This window comes from Pipistrellus hanaki, assembly GCF_964339955.1.
Source record: "Pipistrellus hanaki genome assembly, chromosome: 2".
Lineage (NCBI taxonomy): Eukaryota > Metazoa > Chordata > Mammalia > Chiroptera > Vespertilionidae > Pipistrellus > Pipistrellus hanaki.
Window position 1 is genome coordinate 106185186 of NC_140504.1, and position 14741 is coordinate 106199926.

Consider the following 14741-nt stretch of genomic DNA (forward strand, 5'->3'; position numbering starts at 1 on the left):
GACTCAGGCTTATGGCATAGCAATACAGCTGCTGAAACGTGGGTCCAGAAATTTTCCATTGAGACAATTGGACATGGCCTCAACTGAGACTACTCTTGTGACTGAAAACCATAAACTAGTCTTGAAACCTGACATTCCCATCCTGTTGTGGGTGGTTTCGAAGGAATGCTCTAATGAGGAGAGCCAGTGAGTGTCCAGAAGAGTTCTGTGATAAAATGGACATGGTTTGTGCAGGAAGATACTACTAGGGCAGTGCTGGAAGGTACTCTGCATAATCACAAGCAAAGAGATGTGTCCCCTTTGACTGAGTCTGGAATCACCTCCTGCATGCCCCCTACTGGAGATTGAGCCCCAAATCTAGGCATGTGCCCTGACTGGGAATGGAACTGTGACCTTCTGGTTTATAAGTCAACATTCAACCATTGAGCCACACCGTCTGGGATGAAAGCTCTTGATTAACCAAAAGAAGCTGCTTGGTTTATGGATGGAAGCTTCAAGATATATGGACAACATCTTGTTGGAAGGCTGACCTTCTAAGGAAAGAAAGTATAACAAGTCAGCAGACAAACTGGGCAAATGGCTGGCTGCATGCCATTTGCCCAGTTTGTTTTTTTCATTGACTCATGGGTGGTGCCAATGGCATGGTCAGAAGAAGAGCAATGTAAATGGGTTTATTAAAAGGGTGCCCATGTGGGTCAAGTTCTATGGAGATCAATATGGGGATTTGAGGGTACAATAAAGGAGGACATGCTGAGGCCCATTAAAAAAACTCCCTTCTAGGACCAGAAATAAATTGGAATTGGCAAGCAGGTGTACTAGTGTACACTGAGGTAGCCATCTGGGTTCACAAAACAAGGGGACCTATGGGGCTTCAGCAATGCAGGAACACATTCCTCTTGTCCCTCTGAGGCACAAAACATCAACAAGAATTGTCCTGTCAACTAGAGACAGAAGATCCCCTGGGGAAAGTCCCTGAGCACTGCTGGAGAATGGACTAATTCTGGAAGCTCCAAGACCCTGCAGAGAGATCCTGGCAGGAAGAGGTCTTGGGCTGGGCTTCACATGGCAGCCAGCAGAAGGAAATGCTTGATACTGGATGTTATTGGAACAACAGACATGCCAGTTTGAATCACCTTTTCCCATTTCATTAGACCAAGGAACACTTGTGACAGATCAGTGTCCAACAGCAAGCAGAGAGATCTTCCTTGGAATAATGGCTAGGTAGAGGATTAAAACCGGTTTTCTAAAACAAAATTGGTGGAGATGCAGACATGAAGGGCTGGCTTACATGCTATCAGCAGTGTGCTCACACTCACCATTAGGGGGCCAAGGGCAGTTCTCCCTGAATAGACTTCTCTGCTTTTCTAGGTGATCTGGGGGGTGGGGGGGGTGTTATGATGACACAATTCTTCCACAGGGGAAGGATGCTGGCATGACTATACTTTTCCCCTCCAACATCATCGCAACTTGATTTGTTCCTATCTGATGCTGTTGTCCCAGGAGCAAGGCTGCAACTATGGGTGCCAGAAGGAGGGAGGATTCCTAAGCAAGAAACTGTGACTAAACTTCTAATCATTGATGTCACAATTCCTAAGGGCCAGACAGGGTGGATACTGACTTTATCAACATCCGGCAGAATCTAGATGGAGAGTGAAAGCGGCAGAATGCCTGCTGGTGGAATTGGCCCAGAAGTTCTGTATGATCACACCCTATCAGGGTAGGAGTGGACTAGAGAGGCACTTGCTAGGCTAGTGTTGCTGCCTGTAATCTAGATCAAAACAGGGGCCAAACCTAAGGCCCCATACAAGGGTAGAAGAACTGGAGTGCAGGTGGAGAGAGCTGAGAGAAAGGGGGTAAATGTGTTATAAATGAGGGAAACCCAGCAGAACATTGGGCCAGTATTATATTATCTCAAGTGATTTGGAGAAAAAGGACACAGACTCATCTCAATCATACCAGATGCCTGAAAGGCAAAGCCAAGTCCATTCCTGCTTTTGAAACCTGACAAGGTCGAATGGAAGTGGCAAATCTGAGTGACCTCACTGTGGAGGACATTTTGATGGACTGGCTGAATGGCTAATAACTGAATGGGCCCAGTCTCACTTTCCAGGTCATTCACCTGCTGCAGTGTGGAACAGCACTGCCATTGATGGTAAGGTTATGCTTACACCACTGGCCACATGCTGGAGCACTGAGTTATGGCCTTCTCAGGATGGGAGATGTCTGGCCTGAGGAACCATTCACTCATTTCTATGCTAAATGGTTCTGCACATATTTATCATAGGCACATTTAGCAGATCAAGAGGTAACAAGTAATATTAAGTGTACATGCCTAAATACCATCATCCTATAAGAAAGCCTACATTAGAGGCTGGGGGGGGCTGGCCCTCTCTTCCCTAAAGTCTGGTCTTTGCCCTTGGCTACAAGGAGGTGAGGTCTAGGCATTGGAAAGTCCTGACTGGAGTGTGTTTATCTGGGGGTGTCGGGCCCTGGATAGTCTAATAATGTGGCATATGATAGGAGCTTTGGGATATGCCATATTATTCTCATCTTTAGGAGGGACTGGACACTGAAGGCCAGCCATGCTCACAGTATGTGACCGAGCTCCAATGGAAATGCTGGCACCAAAGACTCCTAGGATGGCAACGCTGGGTGCACCGTCACCCATTATGCAGGACAGTGACATATCCTGAGGGCGAAAGCCTGATATTTGAAAGTGAGGGTGGTTGTGGGAACCTTCCAGCTTCTATCTGGCATCTGAAGTGAGGACACCCTTGTAGACACTTGTTCTCCAAACTGTAGCATGTCCAGCTCCTTGCAGCCTAGAATCACTGAACATTGAAAACTCTCACATAAGGAGAGCCTCAGATGAGCTGGTGCCAAGCTAGACTGTGCTGATTCCATGGGCATAGCATCCTGGAGAGAAACATAGGGGCTACCCCCAGAGATAGATGAAATCCTGGGAGTGATGTCAGTTGACCGAGGGCCCATGGGGAGCACTTGTAAGCTGGGAGAAGGCCCTGGGACAGTGGCATTGGGGGTGTGACACATGCACTGCTGTTTCCTGACCATGCCTTCTTCATCAGGGATAGAGTACTGACAGTGTCCTGTTCCATTTTTCAACACCAGCTGATGTCCACTATGTCCACTACACACAGGCCCACAGAACCACACACTTCTCACAGCTGGAATCCCTGCTTTAGAGACAGGGCCAAGAGCAGTAGCAAGTGTGTGTTTGGGGATTCTCCAAACCTGAGGCCTCCTCCTTACAGCAGCCTCAAAGAGCCCCCAGTGTACAGTGCAGAAGAAAAATGAATTCTCTCATCTCTCAGGATCCTGCCCAAGGCCTCTGCCTGACCTGATGTGTATAGGCCTTAGCAAGAGGGATCAGTACTGGAGTTTCTCAGCAATATCCAAAGTGACATATTACCTGAGGGCCACACTTGGGGAGATGACACACCAGTTGGGGGACACACTTGGGGATATGACATACCAACCTAGGGCCACACTTTGGGAGGTGACACACCAGCTGAGGGCCACACTGGGGAAAGAGAAGAAGAAAAGGGGAAAGGAGGGAGAAGCATTGGTGAAACAAGACAGGACCAGAACGCCAGCAAGTTTACACCACAAACTTGTCATCTCAATGGGACTCCTAGTTTGGAGTTATTCCTTTCATCAGACATCAAGGAGGTTCTTAGTGAACAAACTGACTCAACACCCAGGCTGGGACCCAGGACCCTCAGACACACCATCAGATTCAAACACTTGACAGAAATAAGGATTTTTCTTTTGTCACTTTTTACTTTATAACCTTTTTGTACTACTTGAGAATGTTTGCAGTATGTATGTACTACTTTTATAATTAAACAAAAACACTTAAGATGGTTTTTTAAAGTGAAAAGTAATCACAGTGAAACATGAAATAGAATGTCAACTTTGGGGACAGGCCATCCAGTTGAGTCCAAAGCCCCGCATGGTCTGTTTCCCGCCATTAATCGTCATATAGCCTTTGGTCCTCTCACTCCACCCACAGACACCTGAAGTGACCTTGAGCTGCTCTTGACCTCCTGCTGCCAAGATCCCTCCCAGAAACCTGAGAGGAATCCATTTAGCAAAATTAGGCTATTTTCCAGTTGTAGCAAACCAGGCCCCACCCACACGGTGCTGAGCACCCAAAGAAAGAGGTGCACTGGAGAGTGGTATGGAGGGTGGCACAGGGACCATCAGGGGCACCCAAGTGCTGCAGACCTGCACAGTCACTCAGGCAGGCATTTCACAGGGCAAAAGTGGTAAAGAAGACATGCATCTTGGCCAGGAAGGTGGTGACAGAGCCCTGCCGCCAGAGCTTCATCTCCACATCCAGGGCGAAGTCCCGGGGCTCACGCACTGAACGCTGCAGGTAGACAACACCTGTGTAGGCATTGAGCCGGCGTGTGCCGAAGTAGCCCTCCTCGTTGCCTCTGGTGATGGTGAGGGCAATCGTGTCCCCTGCAAAGGCGGGCATTGGGCTGATGCGAAAGATGTGAGCCGGTACCAGGAGGCCAGTTTGGAAGTTGAGCTGATAGTACGTGATGTGAGCTGGCGAGCTCTGGCACTCCAAAAAGTCATGGCACGTGGTGCGCTCACATTTCCTGCAGGATGCACAGGGCTTGGTCAGAGGGCCAGGGCTCCCAAACAACTATCCTGGGCTCTCCCACCCCTGCTGTCCACCATCCTGGATATGGTGGAGGCAGGCTCAAGGGCCAGCTGGCCTCAGCTCTACTCTTAGTAGCCTTGTAGCATCTGCTAAGTCTCCTTACTATGCGGGTCTCAGCTTCCTCATCTGTAAGATTATTTTCTTGGGAGAGAGGATGAGTGTGGAGTAAGTTTATACACATGCAGCGCCCTCTACAGTGCCTGGCACAGCTCTCTAGCAGCTCTGGTGCACCCCTATGCTCCTTCCTCTCTGCCTTTTCTTTACTGGCACACTGTCCATTGGAATAGATTCCCAGGCCAGAGTGATTTTATTATTGCAATCGTTTTCCAAATTTCTTTTCTTCTATTAATTGACTGCTTCTGGGCCATTTCCTCCTTTGAGTTGGGATGCCCTGCCATTTTTCAGGTAGAAGCCTCAAGACCAGCACTCCTGGATGAGGGTGGTGACAAAGCCAAACCCTAGGGGGCCAAGGCCTCAATTTTTAAGCATAGCAACAATCTGACCTCATCTTGGCCCTCTGAGCCACCGGCATCTCCATTGTTAGAGCAATATAAAAACTCTCTACTTCCAAAATGGGATTCTGTTTAGGCACCAAGGCTCAGAAACTCTAGAGACCTTCTGAGCAGAAGGCCACAGCACAAGGCCAGCCCAGGAGCAATACAGCCAGTAGCACAGACATGGCATTTATACCATGCCATCCACTGTGTGAAACTTACATCTTCATTCATCTGATGCTCACATCAACCCACAGTGCTGCTATCACTCCCATGCTGCAGATGAGGCAGCTAGGACCCAGAGAAGGAAGGTCACTTGCCCAGGGTCCCCTAGACATACTCCCTAAAATGTCCCAACTCACATGCACATGGACATTCCCCAGGTATAATAGTGGAAAATAGGAAACTGTCAGCAGGACAGCAGTAAATGAATTATAGATGGATGCATGCAGGAAACCCCAGTTGGGACAGGCTACATACAGACACAAGAGCTGCAAGAGATGAGAATGGCTGAGTGCATCAGGGACAGGGCAGCTGTGTGCACTTTATGTTCAGACCAAAGAGAAAATGGACACACTCCAACCAGTCAGCAACTGTATGATCTGTTGAGCAACTTTGGTTGGCACACTTTTATTGTTTGAAATTTTTTTTTTGTTAATCCTCACCAAAAGATGTTTTTTCCATTAATTTTTTTTTTTTTTTTTTTTTTTTTTTTTTTTTTTAGAGAAAGGGAAAGAGAAACGAACATGAGAAAGAAACATTGATTGGTTGCCTCCTTCAGGCACCCCAACTGGGGCTGGAGATTGAACCTGTAACCCAAGTACATGCCCTTGACTGGGAATCAAACCCAAAACCCTTTGGTCCATGGGCCAATGCTCTAATTATAGAGCCACACTGGCCAGGGCCTATTATTTGAATGTTTTTATAAGCACTTTTGCAAAATGTCCCTCACTCTCTCAATGACCTGTGCTGGGGAAGACATATCCATGGACAGGCCCACATGGTGAGGAGCTGAGACCTCTTGACCAGAACCACGTGATTGGATGTTGGATTTTGCAGCCCCATGTGACCCTGAGCCAGAACCATCCAGCTAAGCTGATCCTGGGATTCTTGATTTTCCAAAATTATTTAAAGAATAACTGGTTGTCAGATTAAGGTGCTAAGTGTTAGGATAACCTGTTACACAGCAATAAATAACAAACGTGGCATGTATGTGCATGTGTGAGAAAGATAGGGAGAGAGATTTTCTATGCACCTTCTCTTCATTCTCTAGACTCTGAACTTTCTGGAAGGTGCTTTCATTTGTGCCATTTGTGGTCAATTTGTGGTCAATTTGACTATAGACTCTGCAGTGGGGGCAGGTGAAGAGCAGGAGGTGGTTAAGGCAGGGGCCACGGCCTCTTGGCCTCTCCCCTGGGCAGCATGGTATCTGTGCAGGGTTCCTGGGCCAAGGGCTGGGGTGGAGACACTCACGTTTCAGAGACTCTAATGTAGTTATGAGGACACTCGAAGAGCAGGCAGCGGAAGCTGCCCTCGATGTTGTGGCAGGTCTCGGCCTCAGAACAGTTGTGGGTGCCCAGTGCACACTCATCCAAGTCTGAGGGGAGGAGAGGAAAGTCATGGGAGGGATTTCCCCACAGCTGGGGACCCTTGTCTGAATCACCCAAGCTGAGGCCTGGGCCTCAGAGCAGCTCTTCCTGACTGCAAGACTACAGCTCACAGTTCTAGGCTATGTCATTCACATCCCATCCAGTCCCCTCCATGCACAGCAAGCAGCCAGAGGACCTGGCTTTAAAATGATCTTTTGTCATGATCACTGAGGGCTCCCCATGCTCCCACTGACACCAAGCCCTACAGTGCAACCCCTCTCCTTCCATTCGGGCTACAGTTCTGCTAGATCCCTCTAAGCTTCCCCAATGCCCTGACCCTTGTCCCACCTCAGGGCCTTTGCACATGCTGTTTCCACTGCTGCAACACTTTCCTCACATCTTCCCATGGTTGGTTCCTTCTCAATTTCAGGTCTCAGCTCAGGGTCAGACCCTACAGGATGTTCTCCCTAACTATCCCCCATGACCCTCCATTTCAAGCTATATTATTCTCCTTGTACTGCTAGTCCTGCTTTCAAACACACCTACATATTTTGTTTGTCTGTTTAATTTCCACCCTCCCTGGCCTCAGTGTGGGCTCCAGTAGGGCAGCGGGAGAGGGTTTTCCTCAGTCCTGTGGTGCCCCCAGCCCAGCAGAGGGCCAACAGAGCATGTACTCTCCATGTATTGTTGGATGGAAGTTCAAGATTCATCAGCTGTAAATAGACTCCGAATTCACAGACACAAATGCCCCATAAACTGCACAGACATGCTCATGCTTCCTGTGCACATGGTTGGGCAACCACATGTGCTTAAGCACACCCACACAGACACACATACACACCTAAAACACAAACACACGAACACATGGGTAAATCTCTCTAAGGAACACTCAGAGAAGCAAGCATGAGGTGTGCGTGTGTGTGTGTGTGTGTGTGTGTGTGTGTGTGTGTGTGCTCCACAAATGACTCATGGATTAAGTAAATGGGTTCCAGAGACCTTCATGTACAGATCAGTCACTCAGCTCAAAGAGGACAGCTTCAGCAGGCCCAAGGCTGTGCCAGGTGGAGGCTTCGTGGGCTGCCAGGCACTTCCCTGGAAGACTGCAGATTTGTTCTCCAGTCCTCCAGACTGACCTCATTTAGGGATTCTTCTCACCCAACCCTCCTACCAGCCCACTGGGGTAAGAATCACTGGCCTCCCAAAGGAGGAAACTGAAAATCTGAGAGGGATGTGACCTTGCTCAAGGTCACAACAGCACAGCAGCTGGGGCTGAAGCCAGGTCCACCTAATGCCAAAATGTGAGACCCAGTCATGATGCCAAACTGACTCCTAACAATAGCAACCACAACATAAAAGTACTGACAGCAATAGCCAATTTGTACCCCAAGTTTACCACCTTATGTCCATTCAATGCTCAAGGCATGCCACCCTTACTTATCCCTCTATCCTCATACCCCCTGAGGCAGGTGTGGGATCACCTCCCCTGCACAAACGTGCCCAGGGTCATAGAGTTGCAGGAAGGGCAGGGCCTTGGCTGGACTCTGCCTGCTTCACTCTAGGCTCTGTCTACCATGCTTCACAATTCAAACCATCTCACACTATTCATCTCATCAAGCCCCACTTTCCTTCCCTGCCAACTATGTCATGATCCCAATCTGGGAGGAAAACATGGCAGGCGGCCAGAGGTGGTGGGGCCAGGATGGGTGTGGTTGCTGCCCTGATGATTCAATAATTGAATGTACACGTAGGGATGGCCTCCTCCTTTCCTCACTCGACACCGCTGGCCACCAAAGAGGGAGCAGGAGGGGCTGACCCTGAAGCCCAGTGGGGTGGAGCAGGAACAGGGTGGGAGCAGCTTCTTACTGCTGCCCTGGCCCTATTAACAGATGTGTTCAGAAAGAGCCCAAGGGTTAGTGGCTGGGGAAGCTGTTGCAAGACTTCCCTAGGACCCTAGGGTCCTTGCCTTTTGGTGCTACAAGGCCCCTGGCATTTGCAGGGCTTTGACCCTGAAGCCTCTCCTGGAGAGCTGAAGTCAAAGGGAGAGCCCAATAGGGCCGGACACCAAGGGGCGCCACTGTAGCCCCATCAGGGTGGCAATGCCACAGCAGACATGCAGAAATGGGGGACTGAGTCAGCGGGCTAACAGCATTGCTAAAAGCTTGCCCATATTGAGGTGAATGCTGGTAAAAGCTTCACATACACTAAGAAAGCAGGATTCCAGGTTATTTTCCCCATGATTTTAGTTAATACTATATTCTATGTATATAGGGTGGGGCAAAGAGTAGATCTATAGTTGTGACTAAACAAAAGAGTTTACTCCTGCATTATTATTAATTACTAGTGCCCCGGTGCACGAAATTTGTGCACGGAAGGGGAGGTTGCCTCAGCCCAGCCTGCACATTTTCCAATAAGAGACCCCTTGGGGGATGTCCAACTGCTGGTTTAAGCCCAATCCCTAATTTGGGACTGCTGGCTCCTAACTGCTCACCTGACTGCCTGCCTGATCGCCCCTAACTGCCCTCCCCTGCCAGCCTGATCTCATCCCAACTGCCCTCTCCTGCTGGCCTGATCTCACCCCCAACTGCTTCTGCCTGCCTGCCTGCCTGGTTGCTCCCAACTGCCCTCCCCTGTCAGCCTGATCTTGCCCCCAACTGCCTTCCCCTGCGGCCTGATCTTGTCCCTAACTGTCCTCCCCTGCTGGCCTGATTTTGCCCCCCAACTGCCCTCCCCTGCAGGCCTGATCTCGACCCAACTTTCCTCCTCTGACAGCCAATTTGGTTCTGATTTGTCAATTTCTATGCCAGTCAGTATCAAAAGCTCTGCTCTTAGGCAGCCATTGGCTCCTCACAGTTGACCCAGATTTGGGTCATTCTTTCTTTCTTTCTTTCTTTCTTTCTTTCTTTCTTTCTTTCTTTCTTTCTTTCTCTCTTTCTTTTTTTTTTTTTTTTTTTTGGGGGGGGGGGTGGGCGGTTTATTAAGTGGTTATTATAGGGGTTAGACCACATAAGTGGTGTCAGCTATGGGAATATGATCTGTCAAAGTTGATCACAAAGCCCCCAAGGCTGGTCCTGGTGAGCACCTATCATATGCTAGGCACCACTCCACATGCTAGCAAATACTGTCAAGGCCCTTCCCTCAACACATATTCCAGAGATGGGCTGAGTCTCATGCCCTAACCTCTTTCTTTCCACTTCCTTATTCAGGAAGACAGGTGCTGACATGGGACACTGGCCAGCACACACTGCCCTAGGCCTCCCCGCACTGGAGCCCTGAGACTCAGTGCCTAGTCCAAGTCAGAACAGGACCAGGGAGCACAAAGGAGCAACTGCTCAGCTCAAAGGTCAGTGGCCACAGACACGGCACCACATAGACATGACTTGGGAAGCAGACATGACCAGGTAGAACCAGTATTCGAGCTCTGCCCCGTCCAACTGTGACAGCAGGCTCTTTCAGCAAAAAGTTTGGACAGAAAATAAAAGTGTCATGTGTGGAGGACCTTCCGGTGGTGGCTGATGATGCAGCTTGGACTACAGAGGAGACCTGCGCCTCACCAGCTCTTTTGCTTCTCATAGAAGTGGGCCACTGGTTATGGTGTGAGGGGACAAAAGGGCAAGATCAGCACAGCCTGGGACTAGTGAGTCCTCTGGTATAGCACAGGTACCTTGGACATCTGGGCACTCCTCTGACCCTGGCTAGCATGCCAGGGAGGAGGGGCCAAGGAGAGACAGTCTTAAATGTAACCAGGTTTTCAACCTGAATTGCCATCAAGAGCAAAAGTCACTCGGTTCTGACAACCTTCTTAGAAGTGACCACACTTTTTTTCCCTTACAGACAGAGCCTCGATCTCAAGAATGAAGTCATATTCTGGGAATACAGTATTTTCCACACAGCTCAGTTTATGGTGGGTGAAATCCCTACCTTTTATGAAGTCTATACCAATTATTTTTTAAATTAAAAAGCAGTGTGATTAGCAGCCAGGCAGGGAGGCTGAGGTCAGCTTCTATGAGTGAGTCCAACAGGCCTCCAAGTCCTAATTTACCTGTTTTCTCTCAGAACCTTTTAATTTATTATTATTAATTTACATCAACCTATAGTAAAGAATCCTTTTGCACTGGGACTAAGGGCACATATGTGAACTGAAACAAGCCTTATGGGCACAGTGCACTCTGACATACCTCACGTCTATTCCACCCTACTTGATTCTATATTCTACTCTACACACACACACACACACACACACACACACACACACACGGCTGGCTGAGACCTACGAATTTGATCTCAGGATTCACTTATAGACACCACCGCCTGGAAAGACTTGGTCATGCATGCCAGGAGGCACAGGTGGCCATGCTCCGAGGAGCTCAGTAGCATGTTCATGAGCACCTATTGAACATGGTTGGTTTTCCCAGGGAGGTTGCCAGTGCTGCTGTTATAACCTGCCCCACGTGGATTCCAGACCGTTCCACCTTGCACTGGTCACTTGCCAGAATTTGATGGCCTCAGTATATTCTGATGGAACTAAAGATCATAGCTCTCCAACTTAGAAGATTAGATGTCTCAGAACCTGGTTTCCCATCCAGGGAAGAAGTTCCTCGATTGCACATTTAACAGGTGACTGCCCAGACCCTCTCTGCATGTCTCCAGTGCCAGGGAGCCCATGTTCTCCTCTGTATCCCTTCCCAGCCCTGTATACCTCTGACAGGGGAGTCTTTTCAGCATGTGGTTCTGGGATAAGCCTCTCTGTGATCCCTTTGCCTATCTTAGGGGACCCACCTCATCCTCTGAGTACAAAGACCTGGCTGGCCTGAATAGCATCTTGAACACTTGGGAACAGAGACTGGGACCCCTGAGGCTGTTCTTCTGCAGACTTCTCACTAGACAGGTCTCTAACCACCCACAGGATCTCTGTCCTGCTCCTAGGGCAAGGCCCAGAGCTGAGTTCAAGTCTGGAAAATTCTAAGCTGGGTTAAGAAGCAGAAAGATTGTCACCTTTCCCATCCCAGCCACAGATCAGCAGAGGCACTGGCCATTCTGTACTATGCCCTTAGTGTCAGAGCTCCAAGTGCACAGAATGCTGTATGAGGTTTTCTAAATCTGTTAGGGTCCTGGCTGAGGCTCTGGTGGACGGGGACCCCTTGCTTACCCTTGCACGACCTGCCGTTGGCCATCATGGTATAGCCCCTCTCTGGGCATGCACACTGGTAGCTCCCTGGTACGTTGATACAGCGGAAGGCACAAAGGATGCCAGCACCCTGAGCACACTCGTCGATGTCTGCCAGAGAGAGGTTCACTCTGTGACTCTGCCCAAGGCAGGGCCCAGCCACTCACAGCCATGTGAACTCAGGGGTCCATCTTACAGAGGAGGACAACAGGGCTCAGAGAGAGGAAGTGACTTGCCCAAAGCCACACAGCAAAAAGAGGACTCCCATTCTAGTGCTTGCTCCCTGGGGCTGCTACACACATACTACCAGCTAAGGAATAATCATGTACAAAACACAGGTCTGGGCACGTTCAACTGAACCCTTCATCCCACTCAGGTCAGGACCAAGTCTCCACTTTGCAGGGGAGGAGCCTAAGGTTAGACTCAGAAAGCATCTTCCCAAGGTCACACAGCCAGAGGTCACAGGGATTGGATTCCAACTCTGATTTGATACTAAAGCCTCTGAGTGTCCTCTGTATCCCTGGCCAAGCAGAGACTCTCTGAGAACCAGGTAGTCAGGGAAGGGGTGCCTCTCAGGAAGGGTCCCTGGGCAGAGCTGAGGTACCTGTGCAGGTGTGCCCATCCTCGGCCAACTGGTAACCTTGGCGACAGTAGCACTGGTAGGAGCCATAGATGTTGGCACACTCCTGGCTGCAGCGCTGGGCCTCACACTCGTTCACATCTATAGGGAGACCAGTGGCGGTCACAGTGAAATTCCCTAACCCATAGATGAGAACCAGACTCCAGGCTCACCTGGGGTGTTTCTTGAGAGAGCATTATTTCCAGCCACCCCTTGAGCAAATGAGGAATCAGAGGCCCAGGTAAGGACAAGTGGCTCACCTGGGGCAGGCAGCTGGTCAGGGGCAGGGCTGGACTTACTATGGAGTCCTGGCCTGACCTGCTGCCTGGAAGAAGCAGCCACAGGTTGGACTCAGATCCCTGGTCAGGAACTAGATGCTTCTCTACTGAGGGTCCTCAGCACATGACACACATGGCTCTCCAAGTGTCACCCAGGTGCTAACAAGGAACCCCTCAGGCCTCTAACATCAGCCACTGCATGGGGGAGAGGAGGTGCAAGTGCTGATGTGCAGGAGAATGTGGACAGAACAATGAGTGAAGGGTCGCCTCCAGGCTTCGATGAAACACCGACTGGACTCTGCGGGCAAGATGGGTCTTTCATTCACCCAGCTAAGAACTGCTGGCACTGGGCATGTTGCCATGAAGAAGAGGAATAAAGTCCCACTGATTATGCTGCAGAGGAACGGAGGAGAGATGGAGCTAATTAAATGAGCAGGATAACCCGTGTGTCAAAAGGTAGCAAGAGCTACAGAGAAAGAGCAGAGAATGAAGCAGGGACTGTATCTGGGAGGGCTGCAATTTTGAAACCATGTGGGCATCGAGGGAAGCATTTTAGGCAGAGCAATGACCCTGAGATGGCACATGGCACTTGGCGCATGCGTGTTGTCCTCAAGGTCCAGTGGGTGTGGTCAGAACAGAGTGAGTGCAGGGAGTGGGAGGAGGAAAATCAGATTGGGCAGGGCCTTGCAGGCAACTGATTCCCATCTAGATCTTCAGGACCTCACAACACATAGAATGACCTCCTCTACCAAGCTCTAAGCTTCCAGGCCCAGAGGCCACACTGGTTTCATCTCTGAGGTTCTAACATCAGCCAATAGAGCAGTGGAGAAAGGGCATTAGGTAGGGATGGGGTGTGTGAAGGCTTAAGAGCCATAAAATGAATGAATGACCACGGCAATGCCTCAGAGGAAGAGCCTTCATCCCTACAACAGCCAGGCACAGGAGGTGCTCACATGTGATTATAATACAAATGAGTGAATGAGTGAGAAGGAGGTCAGGTTTGGGAGTCCATTCAGATGCTGTCTGATACAGCTGGGCCTCTGTCCTGGCCTGGTCCTGATCCATGGCAGGGCAAGCTCCTTTGCCAGGCCCAGTGGTCAGAGAGAGGTGCACAGCTTCCCCAAGGTTCTCATCAGATTCTCCTCCCCAGGAGCAAAGTGAGGAGGGCTGGGGAAGAGGGTTGGGTCAGCAGTACCTTTGCAGTGCTTGCCATCAGCAGCCAGCTGGAAGCCGGAGGCGCAGGAACAGCGGTAAGAGCCAAGTGTGTTCTCGCATGTGTGCTGGCATAGGCGGCCAGGGGAAGTCCAGCATTCATTCACATCTGTGGGCAGGCCGCAAAGGCGGGTGGGCAACTCCCGGAAGTTGGCTCCCTCCATCCCCGGTATAAGAGGAAACTAGAAGAGGAATCCAGGGACCCAGAAGAGATAGGGAGAGAGCCAGACAGAGAAGCGCGAGCAAAAGGACTGAGGACAGGAGAGAAAGGCAGTGAGAGTGTTGGAGGGAGACTGGAGACAGAGGGACAGATAGACATAGCAAGGGGCAAGAGAAGAGGGCAAAGGGGACAAGGCTGAGAAGAGCAGAGGGAGCAGAGCCATGGCTAGACAAGAGGCAGGAGAGCAGTCAAGCCCAGAGTGGGCAGGGTAGGTAGGGGCTTTTAGATAGGGAGAGGTGGCCAGAAGGCTGGCCTGGGGCAGATAGGCACCACTCAAGGGAGCTAGATAGGGGTCTTGGCAACCAGCCTCCACCTACCTACACAGGCCCGACCAAAGGCATCCTGCTGAAAGCCGGCTTTGCAGTCGCAGCGGTAGGAGCCAGGAAGGTTGTGGCACACCTGGCCCTCTCTGCAGTGGTGCATGCCCGCCTCACACTCATTCACATCTGCCAGGAGAAGGTAAGAAAGA

The 14741-nt window shown here is 50.2% G+C and overlaps 1 protein-coding gene across 9 annotated transcripts in view; it reads right to left on the reverse strand.

Moving 5' to 3' along the window:
• Nucleotides 1-3773: 3773 nt before the first annotated feature.
• The window catches only part of FBLN2 (fibulin 2), a 99822-nt gene continuing 88854 nt past the window's right edge, over nt 3774-14741 (reverse strand). For 6 of the 9 annotated variants that reach the window (XM_084872426.1, XM_084872422.1, XM_084872421.1 and 3 more), the window contains 6 exons: nt 14590-14718; nt 14036-14161; nt 12548-12664; nt 11926-12054; nt 6664-6787; nt 3774-4631 (listed from right to left, as the gene is read on the reverse strand). In XM_084872426.1, coding sequence (XP_084728552.1) covers nt 4274-4631; nt 6664-6787; nt 11926-12054; nt 12548-12664; nt 14036-14161; nt 14590-14718 — 983 coding nt within the window. In that variant the 3' untranslated portion in view covers nt 3774-4273. The remainder of the gene's footprint in view (nt 4632-6663; nt 6788-11925; nt 12055-12547; nt 12665-14035; nt 14162-14589; nt 14719-14741) is intronic. The other 3 variants (XM_084872428.1, XM_084872427.1, XM_084872425.1) reach the window with 1 other exon arrangement.